Source organism: Cajanus cajan, chromosome 9 (genome assembly GCF_000230855.2).
Source record: "Cajanus cajan strain Asha chromosome 9, NIPB_CcT2T_4, whole genome shotgun sequence".
Lineage (NCBI taxonomy): Eukaryota > Viridiplantae > Streptophyta > Magnoliopsida > Fabales > Fabaceae > Cajanus > Cajanus cajan.
In genome coordinates this window covers 6,768,335-6,790,098 of record NC_138525.1, presented here as the reverse complement: position 1 = coordinate 6,790,098, position 21,764 = coordinate 6,768,335, and the positions used below count along the sequence as shown (strand labels likewise).

General features: G+C 32.5%; 3 protein-coding genes across 3 annotated transcripts; all 3 read right to left on the bottom strand.

The window, feature by feature from the left end:
- Window positions 1-1,315: 1,315 nt before the first annotated feature.
- LOC109813866 (WUSCHEL-related homeobox 5) lies at window positions 1,316-3,235 on the bottom strand. The gene is made up of 2 exons (XM_029274460.2): window positions 2,469-3,235; window positions 1,316-2,057 (listed from the first exon to the last, which is right to left on the bottom strand). The coding sequence occupies exons 1-2, from the start codon at window positions 2,806-2,808 to the stop codon at window positions 1,849-1,851; spliced, it is 549 nt and encodes a 182-aa protein (XP_029130293.1). The 5' UTR covers window positions 2,809-3,235; the 3' UTR covers window positions 1,316-1,848.
- Window positions 3,236-7,761: 4,526 nt separating this feature from the next.
- Window positions 7,762-11,956, bottom strand: LOC109813900 (eukaryotic translation initiation factor 3 subunit F). Its single transcript, XM_020378189.3, has 6 exons — window positions 11,606-11,956; window positions 11,337-11,416; window positions 9,954-10,183; window positions 8,480-8,601; window positions 8,266-8,379; window positions 7,762-8,096 (listed from the first exon to the last, which is right to left on the bottom strand). Exons 1-6 carry the CDS (start codon window positions 11,837-11,839, stop codon window positions 8,007-8,009), a joined length of 870 nt encoding a protein of 289 aa, XP_020233778.1. The 5' UTR covers window positions 11,840-11,956; the 3' UTR covers window positions 7,762-8,006.
- A 4,742-nt stretch (window positions 11,957-16,698) lies between these two features.
- Window positions 16,699-18,166, bottom strand: LOC109813872 (putative aquaporin PIP-type 7a). Its single transcript, XM_020378140.3, has 4 exons — window positions 17,735-18,166; window positions 17,347-17,645; window positions 17,124-17,264; window positions 16,699-17,031 (listed from the first exon to the last, which is right to left on the bottom strand). Exons 1-4 carry the CDS (start codon window positions 18,069-18,071, stop codon window positions 16,939-16,941), a joined length of 870 nt encoding a protein of 289 aa, XP_020233729.1. The 5' UTR covers window positions 18,072-18,166; the 3' UTR covers window positions 16,699-16,938.
- Window positions 18,167-21,764: the final 3,598 nt, after the last annotated feature.

The following is a 21,764-nucleotide window of genomic DNA, read 5'->3' as shown; positions in this document are numbered from 1 at the left end:
AATAAGGATTTTTACTTCTATTTTTGATTTCTATAATTAATTAAAGAACAATAACATAATTTTCCAAAATTGATTTGTTCATTAACTTTGAAATGTTGTCCATCCAACATTTTTGCAGTTATTTAGTTATTTACTGTTGTTTTATAGAAAAGAAGAATATCATTTGATGATTATTACTACATTATGTACAAAAACAAAATACACTATAATGTATAAAATTACTTCAATTATATTATAATTATACAACATGGACAAATCAATGTACATGTAATATTTCAACAATATACTTAATATAAGTTACTATAGATGTTTAAGAATCTCTCATTTTTTAAAAGTAAAACATAATAGAGACACATAATACAATATATAAAAATTATAAATAGCTAGGCCTAACAAATATATGAGAAACATATAAATTACCTTTATGTGATACGTGAACAAAGATATAGATTCTAATTTAAAAATTTAAGATAAAAAAAATAACAAACAATTGTTTAGTAATATTAAGATGTTTGAATTTAACATGTATAATAACATGATCATCCCTATAAAAGAGGAGAGAAAAAATTAGAGATTATTCTAAATTTAATAATATTAAGATAGACAGATTGTTCGGTAAAAGAAATACACCGATCAAAAGTCAAAACCCACCACTTGACAAGTTTGCAGGATTTCGCTTGAATTAATATAACTAATAAGATACATCAATTATCTGCTTGCCATGCTTGCATTAATTAATGAAGTGTTAACTAAGATCGGTCAAGTTGATCAGTCAAGTCACAGTCAATGCTCAGTATAAGAAAAACGAGATTATGTGCAAATGCAGGGAGCAATGGTGAATCAATGAAGTCAATGTTGCTGTCAAGAGTGAACGGTTGATTGCACTTATGAATTATGATCATCAATATATCATTGCTGTCAACTCTCCTTCTTTTGTGATTCCTCATATGTTATACTATCTGATTTAGGTCGAGTTCATATTTCAGACTTAAAATCTAAATCTATCGATATCTCATCCATAAGATATATGAGGTAATATGCTAATAGATTATATTGAAAGAAAGAAAAAAAGATTGGATTTATAATATACATACTTGGGTAGTTGGATTAAATCTTTAGAATTGCATCCAACTATATAACCTTCATGAATCATGATCACTCCATGCTGATTTGAGTTTTATTACATCTGCTAATAATTTGCCCTTGCACGTGACGTGACTAACTAGCTTACATGTGAATCTGGGTAAGACCACTGGTCTTTATAATTAATCCAAGTCCCTCTTTCTCTGAAATAAAATTTATTTGAGAATAACGATGAATGATATCCCCAACTTGGTTAAATACAATTAGTGTGTATATATATATTGTTTCGTTTGTGTAAATGTGTTCATGATATTCAAAGATGGAAGCAGACCTGAGGTATGACTACGACTCATTTGCACTCGTGGAACAGTAAAGTACAATCTTATGTTATCCTTTATGCATTCCAATGTGAGACATCTCATGAGAGGAAAGAAGTTAGAATCCCAAGTCATATATATATCATAATATTCAACTATCCAAAGAAGTATAATCCAACAGAGTATACTCAGTGAGATAAAACCAAAATGAAGGAACATGCAGGATAATGTCAAGGCATTTAGAATAATATTTTAGATGAAGCTAAAACTGATCACTAGGTAAATATTAATCTGAAGCTACATATTCTTTTTAACGGTCCATGATACATTACATCACTTAATGTTATCTTTTTATGCTAAACCTAAGTTCACCGAGTAAGTAATAACAATGAATTTATTAAAAGAAAATCTTCTCCCTCCACCACCACAGAAAAGACTGAGACCTCGTTTACAGAAAGCTCAAGCGCAGGTCTAATGGTGGGTGCTCCATTTGTTCTCCCATTGTGTATGAAAAAATTGTATTATCATCCCTACATTCATTTGCATGAAACCTCAGCTTCTCTGGTTCAGATTCCCCAAAGGAGTTTAAGGGGAAGAGTTGAAGAGTCTCAATCACCCTATCTGGCTCTGAAACTTGATACATCTGATCTTCAAGACCTGCAATAAGGAAAAGTGTCCAACATAAATTGTATATTATTAGAGTGCAAGTGCCAATATGAAATCCTATACCGAATACGATAAATAACAACAACAAAAAAAGTTGATAAACATATAAGTGAAAATGATCTATAAACTTAATGTCGATTTTGGATTAGATATGATGTCAAGTTTTGACTCATGACTCACTGATAGAATTTTCTCTCACTTTCAATTTTTTTTCTGTAAAAATCAAACTCAATATCAAGAAATTACAACAACTGATGCTCACTATCAATCACCTGAACTAAACCTTTTTAATATGTAAGTTAATTTTTAACTGAGGAAAAAGTTTAATGCATTTTATCTTTTTATTCTCTTCTGCTATAAATACTTAAGGAGAAATTTATGGAAGGAGACCATAGTACTTACATTGTGCAGAAGCAATGATAGAGTTTTTTTCTCTTCGAATGACATCCTTGTCATCAAAGGATACCTTACGTCGCTTCTGTCTTTCCCTAGCCTTATGGTTCTGAAACCAGTAGAAGACATTCTTGCTCTCTATCTTACCATAAAAGCTTAGCTGAGTGGAGATCTTTTGAATCTGGTCAGTGCTTGGGGTGCGGAGCCCTGACCTGAATAGTTCAGTTAGAAGTTTAACCTGTTCAGTGGTGGGATTCCAACGCCCACACTTAGTGCCACTGCCAGTGTTGCCACTTTTGCCACGGACACTTCCTGATCTGATGCAAAAGCCTGACATGCCCTCGTCCATATTTTGCTTCCAGATATATTCCTCTCAATGATTCTCTCTACTCTAAACTTTATTACTTCTGAGCTTATCTGAACCATAAAGATTACAAGTTACAACCCGTGTGCATATATATAATACCCTAACTCAATAATCTAATGCCATAATCTCTGTCTGTCCTTTTATTTTATTTTATTTTATTTTATTTTTTTGTATTGTGTTTGTGGGGATCACAGATCTTACACTCAACGTTCTGTCTGCTTTGCATTTAGGGAATGTGAGGGACCATTAATTGTAGACAAAACTTAGGTACGTGCTATTTTATATGTATTAAGTATTTCTGTTACTGTTTTCGAATGAAAACACACGGCACACTTGTTATACTTATAATTGTGTTGTGTTTTCACTAAAAAGGTAAAATTACAATATCTATAGAATATCATTTGAATCTTGTCTTTCTTTCATTACATGTGGATTTGATTGATGTATTTCATATGGACTGGTGTTTTTTCACGCTAATAAAGAAATAGAAAGTCATGCGCAAAAGCAGCCATTGTTCAACATTTCGGTGTCTTGGGGCAGTGAACTTACAAGTTTCACTAATTGAAGTTTAACCATATTTTATTTGATATGATTCTACATTTAATTTTTATTTCCTCGAGTTCTTCTTAGACACAACACAGTGTGTTTTTCAGTAAAGTGTGTGCACTTACTCCTAAAATTTATACTGTTATACATACATATTGCCTTTATGTATGTTTGTGCAGTTTTCGTTGTCTTATCTCCTATGCATAGTGCTTCGACAGAATTACTTATCATATTGATCCAACTCCATCCAGACATGTGAGTTACGCCAAACTTTGCTTTTAAAAAGAAGTGGTTGTCCGCTAAAGTTCATGGAGAATAGTTAAAAGTTGTAATATAGTATTAATTAGATAAGAAATCATTAAGTGAAAATGAATCATATCAGATTAAAAACGAAATTACAATTAGATTTAAAATAAAGAAGCAAATTGAAAAAAAACTGTATGAACATAAATAAAAGGTAGTGAAAAAGAATAGTTGAATATTAATGGAATGTATAAAAAAATTTCTCTCTCGATCAGTTTAGTTGTAAGAAAAAAGAAATGATTAAAAAAACTATGTACGTAATGTTATGGATAAATGCCTAGACAGACATAGAAAAACTATTTTGTTTTTCTAGTCTATTCTTATGTTTTACTACGAAACAAGGGCTATGCGATTCATGATAACCAAAAGAAATGATACTGTGGTAGAACAGTGATAGAAAATTTTGATTGGTAGTCAAGAAAGGACAGAGACCACATTCTTCCGTGCACTTTCTACAATTCCCGAGGATATTCTACTATTCACGAGTGTCATTTGTCTCTTGAAACTTGGCACTAGGCTAGGGGTTTGCCTGCTCTAACTTCTAGGTTTTTGGACACAAGTTGTTGGGTGTACATGCTAGCCCCCAAGCACCTAACAAGTAATTTCCGCAAGTAATTAAGCCAGAGAAACCAGAAGGTAACAAAGCAACCAAATTCTGATTTTAAACGCAATGCCATTTTTTTTTTACTATTTCCAACTTTATTTTTACTTTTGAGGATACCTAAATTCTATTAAAAAACTTAGTTGATTAAAAAACCAAATTAATTTTTTTTATTTTTAGATTCAAATTAAAAATATTATTCAAGTAATTTAAGCTAAGTTCTATATGAACTAATAATTTGTTAAAAATTTTATATTCATTAATGATATAATTAAAATAGAGTTTAAAGATTTCATACATAAATTAAGAACAATATTTATATTATAAATTGATTTTATAAGATTAAATTAAACTTAAATATTTATATTAAAATCAATTATAGTGATTGTTGTTTAATCTATTGTATTACCCATTATTATGTTATCTTTAGATCATTCATAAATATTCTGTTATACGAATTTCACATTCAAGTAAACAAAATAAAGTATAAGAGGAGCTCAGTTGAGAGCTAAGTTAAAATTAATATTTTATAGGTTTGTAGGTGTATTATTAGTTTGGTTTAGTTATTACGGCAATCCAACATCCGGCCTAAAACGAACAGAAGTATGAAAGAGATATTTTGGTATGAATATATTTCTAAAGGTGCATTTAAGATCGGTAAAGGGGCCTTGCTTTTAGGTAGCCTGATGCATGTGTCCTTTTGTGATTGTCCAAGTATGTAAGGAGTAGTGTTCCACGAAGATTAAAAAAGAAAGAAAAAAGAGCAAAAAGAAGAAAAAGAAAAAGGGTTGGTTAAGGTTAGGAGTGAGGAACATAGGATGGGGGAATAAGAAGTGGAAGTGTTCAAGTGTAGCTAGAAACAGAAGGAGGGCATGCATGAATGCATGATGCATGCGTGAAAGCTATGACGCCGCCACCCTTCTCCGTATCATCCGTTTCTTGTCTCCGTCACTTTTGTCGCTGCTTTTACCGGAACAACTACCTACCATGCGGAACCGGAACAATTAAAAATAGAAACAAAAACACTTTCACTACGTTGCACCACCTTTTCTTCTTTAATTAGTGTTAGATACTGATACACTACGATCCTTAGAATGTGGATGTGCTTTTCGAGACATAGTGAGAGTGGTTAAACAATTCATATAGCCTTGCCAGCAGTCAAACATTCCGTCCTAAAGAGTCAATAATGTCAACACTGTCTATGAGTGGGAGAAGTTGCTTCCACCATTTATATATACTGTCATTCTTGTCATGCCACGGTGTCCTAGTTCCCATGCATGCTAGTGGGAATCTTGGAACCTTTTCTCATCACAACTTAGTTTAGTAGTAGATTGTTACAATTTGTGTAAAGTGATCAAATAAGTGTTTATTTATTGTTATTTTACATTAAAGTATTTTTAAGTTTAACTAATATTTAATTTATAAAAAGGCACTTGTACCTTTATTTCACAGATTTATTCATTTTAGATGAGCTGAGTCCATTGAATTAAAAGGTAATGAAATTATGAAAGTAGATCTTAGCGTTCACCTTTGACTTTCTTCCATTATTCCATGCTTTACTTTGAGGGAGTAGCTATATTTTTAATCATTTGATTGATGGGAGAAAAATAAATTTAAAAGAATATCTCATTGATTTAATAAATTTTATTTTTCCCATTTGGTAAAGATAATGGAAAGGGAGAAAATTAACAAAAATACCTATTTATTTACTCAATCATTTTTTTTCTCCTTCTCTAAAAGAAGTCTCAATTTTTCTCTTGATCTAAACAATAGAAGATAAAATTAGTTTTATTTTTTCTTCTATTCATTTTCTCTTCACATCCTAACAAGCTGGGAGGTATGGGGTAAATGAGGGGATAAAAATAGATATTCATATTTTCATAATTTTGTATAAGAATTTAAAACCATGTAAAATACATATCCTGACATGTTTTTAATTTTATTTTATTGCTACCAGGACTCAAGTACATTAGAGTGAAGAGTAGATGAATGAACAATATTATGTAAATACCATAATAAAAACAAGGGTTTTTTTTTTCCTCCGGCCTGTATCATAAGAAAATATAATGCAGACATTACCCAGGAATCATGTTAATTAATTGGAAAAATAAGTTGCAATGACCAATAATGCATGTGAATTGTGCAAACTGCACTAATTCTGTAGACAATATATATTACAACTGAGAAGTGAGTGGCTATTCCTACAAATCCGGGAAGGGAAACAACTAGACCCAATTTCAACTTCGTTATATATTTTAACAACTCGATAGTTGGTAAAAGGTTATCGTGAATTGTAGAATTATAATTCTAGCCAATATGTAAAGCTGTTAATGACAAAGTCATCAAGTAACATGTTAAACTTAAAAAAGTTTTTCTTTTCTTTTCACAAAACCTATTTTCATTATTTTATCACTCATAATGAGATCATATTTGTTAATTTTCAGGTTTAATACACTTACGGATCCTTAATTTGTTTGTTAATTTTTCATTAGGTCTTTAAAATAAAAAAAAATATGTATAATTAAACCATTCGTCTTCTACAATTTTTTATAATTAGGATTTTGATGTGAGTAAGATCTCACAAATTATTATTTTTTTACAATTTTAAACCATCTTAAAGCACACATTAATTTTTAGTTGAACAAAAAAAATAACTCCAGAAACTTAATTATAAAAAATGTAAAAGATTAGAACCTAATTATAATCTTTTAAATTTAAGGATCGAATTAAAAAAAATTTTAAAAAAAAGGTCTATCAATATATTAAACCTTGTTTTTATTGTCTCTTTTAAAATAAAGAATGCTATCTATTTTTTATATTTCTGTACTTTATCTTTTATTTTATAATTTGAAGTCAAATCATACTCGTTTAGTTAAAGGGAATAAACAACACCAAAAATGATGGCCAAGAGACGTCCGTCAACAATCATCATTGATTCAAAATAATGTAAAAATACTGATTAATTACACAGACATGGTATAATTTGAACCCGTTATTAATTTTTTCGACCAACGAAAATATTATATTTTTTAGAACATCTACAACCTAATATTTTCTACTTTATCTTTATATACCTTAACTCTATGTTTGGAATCATATCATCAGCCCAAGTAATGTATGTTTGATTTTTTATGTCAAACTAATTGAAAAACACAAAACCTATATATATACTCAAAAACGTAGAAGCTATATTTGTTAGCTTAAAAAGAAACCTAAAGAATCACACAATAACCTTTAACCAAACGTCCAAACCTGCTATTAGTGAAATTTACTATTATACAACACTTAATTTTACAATTTACAACTCACTTTTTTCCAACTCAACAACTTATGAATCCCGCAAGTGACTCCAATTCCTCACATTTCATCGACACTATTTTATTTAGTTAATAAAAAAGATACTGACACCCTTTAAAATACGACGACAAAATTGAATTTAGCTTTATAAAAACACTGATAAAACATTAAATAGTCTAATACATATGTAGCGGAGAAAGGGATCTCACTATTTTATTTTTTATTTTTCAAGGCGACAAATTAGCCAAGTGCATGACTAGTTACTCCATAGTGACCTCAAACAAAAAACCGACTTTTGCAATAATAAGCTCAACAATTTACTATTTCAAAACAAATAAATGAATAAACAAAAGCTGATATTCCAAGTTTTGGGGAGAAATCAAAAAAAGAATGTAACTTCTATAAGCAAAATTGCATTTGATCAAGGACAGAATCACAAAATCTGAGCAGCCGTATTCAACTTTTCAGCCAGGCTAAGCTGTGTTCTAGTGATGCTTGATAAATATAGCAAGAGCAGGTGATCCTGAAAGGATGAAACATTCACGTCAGCCCTAAAAGCCTGAGAATATGTGTTCATAAGCCAACATAGGAAATTTTGTAGACCAAAAGATCGATTTTTATAATTTTTGACGTAAATAAATATCCCACGTTTTATTTAGTTGGAATAAATCATGACCAAAACCCAATCTAACCTGCAAGCTGTCATTCACAAGCTTCTCAAAATCTGATGATGGCAATTTGGTAAGGGAACCAACAGCATCTGATATAAATCTCCCAATTTTGTTGTCTGGATCAATACGCCCTTCCTGATATGAAAGAAATAAAATCATGAATGACAGCATCATTTGCTGGAATTGCCATCTAAAAAAAGCATGATTAGAATGACTAGAGGCAATGGCAACATACCACAACATCATCAACATATTTGTGGATGTCATCAATCAAGGCTAATAGATGTCCCATTGACGCTTCCATCCCTTCTAAATCAGAGGGGATTTTGTCAATAGCAGTTGCCTTCAGAGTATCATCTATCATGACATGACCAGAGTTAACAATCAGGTTTTTAATCATTCAAGTTGAAGAACATTTCTTGAATTATATTCACAAGACACTAATGGTAGATAAGAATGAGAAAAACATCACATAAAGGACAGTTTTCTTCCATGATATAAATATAAATAAATAAACAAATGAACTCAACTATAGATAAAAAAAAATTATATATACTTCCGCCATGTACAGACCTCAACCAGTCTTTCAAGTTTCAACTAAGAAGCATTCCCCCCAACCCCCCGTAGACCCCAACATTTTTTTATTAACGCAGAAGGACACAAAGGAACAAAAATACATCAATGCAGCAAAAAGCTTGTCAACTGTCCATCTGAACAGATATTCTAAAAAATTTGGGAGTTATGATCCATCAAAATGCACAAAAGGAAAACAATTATTGCAAATTGTGACAACAAAAAATTGGTTGCTTTACTTCTACCGAACCTACAAGAGGCTGGTCCAAAGACTTGGGCACACACCCAAACACATTGCTTACAAGAAAGTACCCCACCACGTTTTGAGCGATTCATTTTACAAAACGTAAGGCAAAAAGCGTATATACCACTGTTCCCAAATACAAAAAGGAATATAGATCGCTTTTTATTTTGGGTCATGACTCATGATCAACATGCAACAAAAACACGATCTTTTACAACTACATTCTTAAAACACCCCGAATTTTACAAAAAAGAAAACAGTCTTAATAACAAATTACCTCTAAATGAAATCGGCAATCATCTTTAGCAATAAAATTTATACATACTAGTCTATTTAGTTAGACTTCATATTCTGAAACTCGGGTAGAACATCACTAGGCTTTCTAAGTGGCTCTAAGAAAGATAGAACAGCTTCACTAGGCTATCTTGTGATCCCCCAATGTTTCCCATATCACTCTCTCTATAATGTCAACAATTCAGCTCTAAACAGAAAATTACAAATTCATTATTAGCTGGAATTGCCATGTAAAAAATGACTTAGGTAAGAAATCCCAAAAGGATGATGAACTGATGAAGCAGTAAAGATTAAGAGCTTAGAAATAGTCCTTTCAGCAAAGTCTTGGGATTTCTACATTACATAATTAAGAGCTGAAAAACCATGTAATTATGTCCAAATACTTTTTATCAGGCGAGATTTTCTTGAGAATGCAACCAATAGCAAAATCAGTTTTTGTTTAAGAAAAATGAAACTTAATGCACTTCTCTCTATACAAATTCATGAATTGGTGAAGGCAAGCGCATAAGCTATTACAACTTACAAGTATTTTACGCAAGAAAGAGAGCTTTATAAAAGGAAAACAGCAATATAAGAGATGAAGTCCAATAATACATACATCCAATGCGTTCAGCTTCAGCCATACGAAGATCTAATGGGATTTCTTGAAACTGTGCAGCAATTTGTCGGTCTCTAAGCGATAAGTTGTTTGAAACATATGCTTTTATGGTACCTGCTCCCTTTGCGAATCCTGTGTCAACAGTCAAATGGATAAGATTGGGCACTTCTCGAGAATAAAATTCATGGATTAATGCACTACCACCGGTTACTCCAAGACCAGTTGAATACCTGCATAATGTAACCAAAAATTAGCCCTGCTTATTCTACACAAAAAAGGTAAAGAAACTGGTATAGGGCATTCTCCTTAGAACGTAAAAGTAAGAAGAAATAGAAGAAACAAAACATACTCAGCTCAGCAGTCCTTTCGCATACCAATAAGCGAATCCACATTTACAAAACTATTACTTGAACCACTAGGGCATAAAGAACCCAATACTATTCTTAGAACTTAGGCTTGAACCTTACTTAACCTCAAAAGCTAGCTAATAGTGTTACAGTTACTCTGCACTTAAATATATTATTTTGGCTGAGGTTATCAAACAGCGATTTGAATTGTGAATCGTAAAATTTGGAGTCAATGAAAAATTAACAATCATTTCTAATATATCATAGATGATATATAGTCTTCAATGTAAAAAATATAAACTAGAAATAGATAAGATAACTTAAGCAGAAGTCTTATCTAACAAAATTATTAATTATATCCAAGTTTAGGAAATCTTTAGTTTAAAAGAATGAAAACGACACAGTTATATAGGTAAATATAATATATGCATTGAATGAGTGAGTGACAAAAAAAAATGAATTGTTGAATCGTATAGATGATAAGAAATTGCACAGCTTCATTTTTGTATCGTAAGATACAAAGTTATTTAAGATTCATCTTATGATGCCAATCGGTAGCTAGCCTAATGGTATCGAATCTTAAGATCCGAATCGTGACTAGTAAGATTATGAAAACTCTTATTTTGACTATATCGTTGGCTAATGTGAATTTTCGCACACACTTTGCTCATGTTAAGGACGGGACATAGCTAAGTGACCCGATAACGATCTATTTACGAAAGACAAGAACCCAAATAGTTTTATCTTAGAAATTAAGTTTTATCTAATTCATAAGGTAAGAGTTGCAATCCTATATATACATTATTATTATTTTTCCATAACCAGATATCTCTGACAATCATCCTATAAAAACTATAAAGGTTTTAAATTACATTGAGATCAAGTTTGATGATTCGACTTCACACGATTAACAAACAAAGACCACTCATGGACTTTCATATTCCTATTGACACGCAGTTGTGAATACAACGCACAGAAGTTTGAAATAGTGACTTTTATCAGTGAGTGAGTGAGAGAGAGAGAGAATAGGACTTACCATCCAACTATAACTTCCTTTGGGTTCACCTTCTGGTGGGATATTAACATACTATGGTGATACTCAATATCCAAGGCAACCTGTAAGGAAAAATAAATAAATAAAAGTATTATTTCCCTTACAAAAGAAAAATGCAATACAATCGATATTCAGAAAAAATAGATGCACAACCTAAATAAGGACCATCTATGCGAAAGAGTTGAAAGATAAAAATAATGTATGGTCCATAAGATGTAAAAACGGAATGCGGGCGAAAGAGTGTGCAGGACCTGATCGACGGATTCGCTGTGCGGAACGGCGTAGGAATTACGGACATCGACGGTTCCGTCGGGGAGAATGGAGCCGAGTAACGTTCCGATGACGCGCTCGGCTTGGTCGGGACGTCGAACATAGCAATCGCAGATGTTGAAGACAACGAGAGGGTGAACCCTCGCCGAAAGGCTCTGTGAAGAAGAGAACTGCAACACTGTGCGCTTCTTCGCCGCCATGCTCGGAGCTTCCATTCGCCTAGCACGACGTGCGTCTGCGTGAGCAAGAGATTCCCGCGGGTGCAAAATGTGCTATGATTTTGGCCATGGGCCATGCTAGGCCCAACATAAGCAGTGTTGCTTGTTTTTGTTGGCCGGCGATAAACACACCTCCACTCTCATATAAACACACCCCTTTTTTAAAAAAAATATATAAAATGTCTAAATTACCCTTTAAAAAATGAAATTCTTAAATTTACATCTCCCTTCCCCCACCCTCTTTCCCCGCACCCCACACACTCCACACCCATCTTCTTCCCAAAGCTTCTTTCCGCTCAATGTTATTAAGCAATATACTTTTACAGTCATTCTGAATAGAAAAAAAGGACTAGCCCCCACCATAACCAGCATAAGAAAGGCTCTTTTACAGTCATTAGCATTTCGAAAAGTACTTTTACAGTCATTAGCATTCCGGAAAGTACTTTCCGGAATAGTAAAATTATTGTTCATATAATTCCGGAAAGAACTTTCCGTAATAGTAACTTTAATATTGTGGAAAGTACTTTCCGGAATTATGTAACAAAACATTTCCGGAAAATACTTTCCGGAATAAGAATTTAATATTATGGAAAGTATTTTCCGAAACATTTTTATATAATTCTGAAAAGAACTTTCCGTAATAGTAAGAAGAAGAAGAAGAGGAGTGTCAGAAAGAGAAAGAAGAGGGGTGTGCGAGGTGCGGGAAAAAAAAAAGAAAAAGAGGAGTGCCAAAAAGAAAAAGAAGAGGGGTGCGCAATGTCAGCAGGTGGTCTTGTAAGAGAAAGACTCTTACTTGTTCTATGGAAAGAAAGATTACTACAAAAATAACTTTTAAAATCGGGGTTTTAAAATCAGTCATAAGATAGTCATTTTAAAAGTGACGCGGTGGCTTGTACTGCAACAGAACGGCCCCAGAACGGGCCGTACTACTTGCAAAACGGCCCGCACTGCAAACAGAACGGGCCGCATTGCAAGTAGTACGGGTCGTTCTGCTTGCAGTACGGGCCGTTCTGCTTGCAGTACGGCCCGTTCTGCTTGCGGGGAAGGGGGGTGTGGGGTGCGGGGAAGGGGGTGCGAGGAAGGGGGTGTAAATTTAATAATTTTATTTTTTTTAAGGATAATTTAGACATTTTATATATTTTTTTTTAAAAAAGGAGGTGTGTTTATCATGAGCCGTTTTTGTTTTAGTTGGATCAGTCCAGCCCACAAAAGAGATGAGGGAAGCTGCTCATTTGGCCCAAAACAGTACTTTGCCAAGGCAATTGATATATACACCTTTTTTATAAATACTCTTCTTTTCTCTCTCTCTTTTTTTTTTTCTTTCAAAATTTCCTTTTTAAAATTATCTTTATCATTCACTTCCTTCCTTCATCCTTTTTCTTCTTCTACTCCATTTTTCTCTGATCACTGTATCTTATTTTTTTTTTCTCTTCTTGATTTCTCTCTTTAACAATTAAGACAATCATACACCATCTTTATAATTTTTAAGTTCTACTTTTTCACTCTCAACTTCATCATTCTTTAAATTCCATTTTTTTTACTTCATCTTCACTGCTCCATAGATACAAGGTATGAGTTAATGTGTTAATACATATTTTGTAATTTATTTTATATGTCGTATACAACAATAATTATACATAAAAATAAAGAACTTGGTGAATTTTTCCAAAGACGTCTAATCATGAGGTATAATTTCGTTGATTTCAGAATTAATTTGTTTTTTTAAAATTTTGAAAAAACACTTTCCGAAAGTATATTTTTCATACTTCTAGAAAGAAGGGATTTGTGAAGTCTAAAAATTATAAAATAAAAATAAAATTAAAGAATATTTGGAAGAAGAAGAAAAAAAGAGTAATAGAAGTATAATTAATGAAGGGAAATATATTTAACAAAAACCTGTTCCCAAATGTGCTCCCAAATGTTCAAGCTTGCTCATCTCTTTGTGGATGGCTCGGTCCCATCCAACTAAAACAAAAACAAACAAGGCTGCTTGTGTTGGGCCTAGCTAGGCCGTGCCTCATAAGGCTCATGATATATACACCTCTTTTTTTTTTATAAGTACACTTCTTTTTTAAAAAAAAAATTATAAAATATTGTTTTCTTTTTTAGTTTTTTTAATTTTACACCTTTAACTTTTAATTTTCTACTTTATTTTTTTATTTCACACATTTTTTTTTCTCTTTTTGTTTTCACATGCTATCAAAATAGGTGAAGTGAAAAAAAGGTAAAGAGGATACATGTAAAAATTGAAAAAAAAAAGAGGAATAGTGTGTGAAAAAAAAGTACTAAAATTAAATGTTGTAGATGTAAAATTAATTTTTTTTAAAGGAGGTGTACTTATAGAAAAAAAGAGGTGTATATATCATGAACCAAATCATAATTCATAATATATTTTGCACCCAATTATATGTATAATATTATTTTAACAAACAACGAACATTTGATTAATAATCAATTATTTGTATAATATTAATTTATTATAACTGGAATAAATTTTTATTTATATAAAAAAATCTTTTAAGATATTTAATTTCTCCGAACCATTTTTTTATTATTGAACTTAAAATAGTTTAGGAACATAAATCTTCAAGTAAGATTCTTTACAGGATTACATAAAATAAACAAATAAAAAGGTGTCTATATATATAACTCTTTATAAAAATTCAAGAATTTTAAAGTGATTCGAATTATTTGATGTCTATATATAGAGTGACATAAATATGTATTTTTTTTTCCACATAAAAGTCATGTAACAATATAGCATTTCTGTTCCATGAACGTTTGGGGTCCAAAAGCAATCGTATAGATTCAAGAAGACATAAAAACAAAATGTGCAGAAGAGCAGCTTTAGCATCTCTAATAAGATTTGTTAAATTAAAAGAACAGAACAAACTTCTTTGCATATTCAAGATACTTTATCATCAATTAGAATTTATATATCTTTTCTTTGTTTCTAGAAAAAAGACAATGTCCTGTCATCTTATTAAAAACGAAAATATACAAGAGCTTCTTTTTATTTTTTTAATATACAAAAGCTCATTATTATCTATAAAAGGGTTCGTCATCTTATGCATAAATATAATTTGAGTTTGTCTCCTCATAACATGTGATCATTACTACCATGTTCTAAAAATAAAACCTGAGTATCCAATTATCCAAATATGTGTCAAGTTATTCAAATAAGCAATTCTAAGACCTGCCATATTAAACAAAATATTGTATATAACTTTCAGCACTGGCAGCATAGTAGTTATACCTTATTCTTTCTTTACTGAAATTTTCAATTATAATAAATGAGGAGCACCTTGAATTGTGAGAAAGAACCATTTTCTATAAAATATATAAAAACAACTTGTTACATGTTCCAAAATTTAGGTTAAGCAAAAACATGTTGATTGAGCATCTTGGCTACTGTAGTTTTAAAAATACATCCCAATGAAACCATGACACATATAATGAATCCTTCTTGGGATAGGACGAAACAGAAAAATGACAAGAGGATACAGGAAAGAAGTAATGATGGTTTTAGGAGAAAACAACAGTTAAATTTGAAAGATAAACAAAGGAGAGAAAAGAACAATTCGGACACATCAAGACAGCTGCGAGTAGGCCAAAGGGAAACATCCCCGCAAGAGACGTTATTGAAATTTGTTGGTGTTACGGAGTAGTGTTGCTTTCGGAATGAAAAATCACGTGAAATTTTGAAAACGTTAATTAGTTTTCATTTTAAATCAATTGAGGTTGAGTTCAGTGGCTGAGTTTCCTACATATCCCTTTTCTTTTTCTTTTATGAAATTATTGTACTCTCACGCATATTTTTTACAACTTTTTTCTTTCTATAATTAAGATAAAGATAAGTTTAAAATAAAATAGATATTGTTGTGACTAAAAACAATATAGCTATGTACCAGGAAAGAAATAATACAAATATTTTTTCTCTCTTGCTCTCTATATAATTCACATAACATCTATTACTACATAGAATCTAATTTATCAAGAAAATAATTTCAAACATTAAATATAAGGATGAAGTTGAGAAAATTAGTCATTTACCGCCGCTGGTTGAGCATTGATTTTAAATATGGAAATTCACTAATTTTATTAAGAAATTTTATTTTGATGTATACTCTTTTTTTTTTTTTTTGGGTATAAACCACAAACCACATTTATTTTATTGAAAACAGTATTATTCGAGTGGATAATATCATTATAGAGAACAAAAACACTCTTTAAGACTTGAATATCTTTTAATATAAAAGACAAGAACTCCTCATTGCTTAAGATTAAATCATGTAAGAATAAAATTACATACTATAGGGGAGAAGGGTCTTCATCCGACTTGGACTACATTTTTACGATGGTGTGTATAAGTTTTTTCACTTTATGAAAGTGAATCTAACAAAATTCATATTTTAAATAGACTTTAATCAATAATAAAAATGAAAGTGTGTCACAATTACCGAGCCCAAGTGTCACATCTTTTTAGTGAAGGATTCCATGAAAGTCACTAGAAGGAAATGACAATCCCATGGATAAGATCAAGCTTGCCCTAATTTGATTTAGAAGAAATATAAAAGTAGTGTGTGTTTGCTTCTGAAGGCTATGATCAGAAATCATTATTAAAATGGACAACACTAGAAGACGTGCATTATTGACGAATGGAGTGGTCCCGCATTAGGCAATAGAAATGATCCACCCACCCACCTACCGAACCCCACTCCTATTTCAATTATCCAAAGCAAGTTATAACGGGCACAGGCGTGGATAAAGAAACCGAACCTTGGCATATACTTGGGGGAAGAGGACAAATATTACAGAGAGGTCTAGAGGAAATTAAATTTAATCAAAAGAAAAGATGCATAAATATGACTCTGGTGTTATTTTTGATTTGGCAAAATACACAATCACACACATGAGCTGGGCCTCTTCCAACTTAAAAGTAGAGGATAACTGTGGCCCATGACGCGACACATGCACCCCCTAATAATCATTCATAATTTTACATCTTTACATACAAAATACAACCACTTAAGATTAAAAACAGATGAAAATGAAACCGAAAGCCACAAACATTGCTCAACCGTTTGATTCAATCATCACTTGGACTTGAAGGGAATTGCCCGGATTACAACCTGGTGGTAAAGAGCCGCAAGGGCTGCACCAATGAAGGGTCCCACCCAGAAGATCCACTGCACAAAAAAAGTAACAATCCATTAGCATCAGAGATCAGACGGTGGAGAGAGCCCTTTTCCTGAAAAATCATCCATCCACATCCACTTACATGATCGTCCCAACCAAGGTCCTTGTTGAAGATGATGGAAGCACCTAGACTCCTAGCAGGGTTGATACCAGTTCCGGTGATGGGGATGGTGGCCAAGTGAACCAAGAACACAGCGAACCCAATTGGCAAGGGTGCCAAAATCTACTCACACACCAACACAAATAATTAGTAAAAGAAACTTGTTAGCAGAAGAAATGAATTAATTAAAGAAAGAGAGACTTACGGGGACGTGAGAGTCTCTGGCGTTACGCTTGGCATCGGTGGCAGAGAAAACGGTGTAGACAAGGACAAAGGTGCCAACAATCTCAGCACCAAGGCCATCACCCTTGGTGTAACCAGGGGCAACAAAGTTAGCACCACCCTTGTAAAAACCGTACCTCGTTTTTCCCTCAAAACCCTTCACCACGCCAGCACCACAAATAGCACCCAACACCTGCATCACTATGTAGAACACCGCCCTAGGCAACGACAGCTTCCGAGCCAAGAAAAGGCCGAACGTCACCGCCGGGTTTATGTGACCCCCTGCAACAGCAACAACGTTCTTCAAATTTCAATTTTCCACTTCACTCAGCCTAAAGTGTTGATATGATGGTAAAGAGAAATGGAAAAACCTGAGATGCCAGCGGTGCAGTAAACGAGGGCGAAGATCATGCCACCGAAGGCCCAAGCGATTCCTTGAATACCGACGGATTGGCACTTAGAAGGGGACCTGTTGACACCCATGACGGTCAAGATGGTGATGTAGAGGAAGAGAAAAGTGGCAACGAACTCTGCTATGCCTGCTCTGTAGAAAGACCATGAGGTGAACTCGGAGGGGTCAATGAGGGGCGCGGGGGCCGGCTCCTGGTAGTCTTTTCCGTCGTCTTGGCTCTGCGCCGCCGTCCCAATGGGCTGCCTCTCCGGGAACTTGTTGGCTCCCAAGGAAACGTCCTGCTCCTTGCCCTCCATCGGATTCCTTTGTTCTAGCGAGTGAGTGAGTGAGTGAGTGAGTGAGTGAAAGAAAGAGTGAGAGAGGGTAAGGAGGAAGGAGGAAGGTGCGGATTTATAAGCGGAATGAGTTCCAGTTAATTCATCTAAGGTGGGTGGCGGGTCCCACTCCCATCCGCCTAATGTTTTATGCCCTAGGGACCAATCATTCACTGCCCCTCTCCTACCTGGCGTCACTCCAACCACTCCTACCCAAGCCGACCATGCTCCGCGCACCACTCCAATACAACTTCCTTTTAACTTTTAACTTATAACCCAAGCAGGGACAGGGACCCAATTCCACGTGGTCCTTGCGGCCGGGCGGTGCCATTGTCAACACTTCTAAATATCACGTTCAACTCGCGACACTTATACGCCACGTGTCGCTTCCTCTTGCATTATGCGTTGCATAGCCCGTGGTCGATTCCAGAAACCACACTTACAAACCAACACGCAAATACTCCTACACTCCTACTGTTACTGTTACCTCTCTACACTTTTTTAGAGTTTCCCTCAATTCAATTTCATGCTCCATTAATAGTTAGCTTTGGGTATTAGTTTTGTCTAGACCAAAATATGAAACAATAATTAAAATGTTAACTTATCTCACGTCCATTATTAAAATGTTCATTTCTACGCACTCAATTTCCTCTCTTGTTGAATTAAGCATAATGAGCCCTTTTAAATATTTTGTTTCTTTCTCGTGGATGAGACAATGATTAAGTATGTGAAGAGGCCTTGTCCTTAACTGTAGCTTTCATTTTTTTAGTTGGATGAGAATAGCAGCTTTTTCTCAGGAATACGGAATACGTAGAGAGATACAGAAGTCGTTAAGCAAAAAAGCAAAAGAAACAATTTGAATATTCTTGGAGCGTTTTCTAGTTTATTTGGATTACCTAATATGCATTAGTTTAGTAACTTGATTAGCCTGAGTGACTTGTAAGGATAAGATTAATAAATAAATAAATAAATAAAAGGAACGGTTGTGGATGATATTGAGTTTTGAGTTGTGAGGCAAAAGTTTTGGAATCTTTTGGAAAATTTTCTTTGTCATTCTACTCTGGCAAAAGGAACAGGTTAGGGACGCATGAGCTCCAGGCAGAATTTGGGTGGCAGGGTCCTACGTCTCTCCTTTATATCTTTCTCTGGTGACTCCTAATTAAGAAGCACACATAAAAAATAGCTAGGCACTTCTGGACCCCTTTTCGCAACTCGCATTATGCTTTCTGTTTCAGTGAAGCTTCACAAGTCTACTCATATTCATCAACACCTTGTTCACTTCCCCATAAAAGTTTCGTTTCTTACCTCTCATTGATTTTCAGACATTTTCTTTGAACAGAAAAGACAAAACAAATGACACGGCTTACAAAACTTGGTTCAATTAGTAATGAATAATATCTTTATTGGTGCTTTTTGAATTTATTAGTACTTCTAATTGTGACTCAATGTGCAACGGAAGATAAATAACTTAAATCTGATCATGAAGCCAAGGTATTTTCTGTGATATCTATTTCTTATGGAATTAATATAAGTATCTTTTTATTAACGTATAAATCTATATTTCAATATGTTTTAGTCATTGCTGGTAAAGAAACTTAGGCTCCTATCCTGGTCAATTCCAAACAAGGCTACGGATATGAGTTTATAATAATGGGAAGATTTATCATGATATATTAAATTTGAAATCTCAGAAACTTCTCGTATTAAGTGGTTCTTGTGTCACTATTTTGACAATATATATATTGTCCTCGAAATAATGGCTTTCTGTGGTCACCAGTAGCTGTCTTTTTCATTTTAAGGGAAGCAGACCATAGATTTGAATAAATGTGTGGATAAAACTTTACAAAGTGGGTGATTATTTCTCTCCTGCGCTGCATTTATTTATTTATTTATTATTATTATTCTCAAAGTACAACTGATGACAGAACACCCTATGTTAAACTATATGATAAATTAATAAATTATTCACTCGAGACCGTCAGCGAAATTAGAGCCACAGGTTTATTTTGGCAAGCCATGCCATAATTTTTAATTTATTTCTTTATCCAGAACCCTCTATGCACAATTTCGTGAGCAAGTACGTATAGATAACATTCCAATGTAATGGAGGAATTTTATTGCGAAATTGTAATTACACTTTTGTCCAGCTCTAACTATTTGGGAAGGATTGGGTTCATTTGATTGTTGCTTAGTTAATGGTTTCAATCACTATACCTTTAAGTGGAAGCAAAAGGAAAAGTAATTCCTTGCATATGTCAGCATATATAGTATTATTATTAAATTTCTTGTTATTACTTCAGCAATAGACATGTTGTATTTTCTATAAGAGCATTTTTCCCAAAGGACCACTCTTTAATGACCATCTTTTACTTCGCTTATTAGCCTTTATTTATTTACCAGGAATTAGGTAGGAAGATAATTAATTCAATGGAAAGAGATAGGGTATAAAAACGTCACCAAAATTTACTAGAAAAAAACTTCTTTCCGCAATAAGATAGGAGGAGGAGTGGAGATGCCCTTTTCATTTTTATTTTAATTGCTTAAAATTAATAAATTTTCTTATAACATAAAAATTGAAAATAATAAATAATTTATGTTTAAAATAATAAATAAAATTTATTTTTAATTAAATTTCATTTTTTAATTAGTGTTGTAACTAAATGCACGACAAGACAAAAAAAAAGTTATAATAAAAATAAAATTGACACTAAAATTTGTTTTTATTAGAAACCCAGCTAAAACAATCTAATAAACCCAATAAATAAATAAAAAAGTAAACTTAGTATGTATTTGATTTTTCGGTTGTAAGACTCCCATACCATTCATATATTTAAAGACTGTAAACTGAGAACTAACAATATTATAGGATTGGGGGGAAAAAATTGGTTATGTTTTTAACTCAATGTTTCCTCAAACACGTCCTTAATTCAAACAACCGTGTTGGATATTAATGCTAATGACAAAATCTCATGAATATTTTGACTTCAAGTTTTTTTATATTATTATAGGGTCATTATGTTTGTTTAGAGTATTTTTTAGTTTTGATGTTTAATGAATCATCACAAAATCAACGTTAATTGATTTAATTGGTGTGTTGATCTTTAAATTTTAAAGTCTTTAATTTGAGCTTCAGGTTTAATTAAAAAATGATATTGGGAGAGATAATTTTGATATAATTAAAATTCTTAGAGAAACCATCTTCTGAGAAATCTGAAAGTTACTTCTACCAATACTAGTAAAGAAAAAATAAACCATCACAATTTTATGATCTATTATTAATCTTGATAGTTAAAGAATGTGGTTATTTTTTACAATCTAGAACAAATTCTCGAATTGATACTATGAGACAAATCCAAAAACGAATCCAATAATATTATAAAAATTTATTTGTTTTAACTTTTTTAGTTGAATCACTTTGTAAATTAACTAAACAATTTTTACAAAACAGATCATTTTGGTTTGATTTGGTTATTTGAAAAAACAAATTTATATAGTTATACTATTATCTATTTTATATTATTAATAAAAGCGATATATCTTTTTTTGTGTATTTTTTTACTGTTTTGTTTCTATAAATTCAAAACATTTTTATTACACCTTTTATATTAGGATTAACTATTTTTTTAATGTTTAACTTCAATTACTTTTTATCTTTTATTTTATTTTTATTTTTCA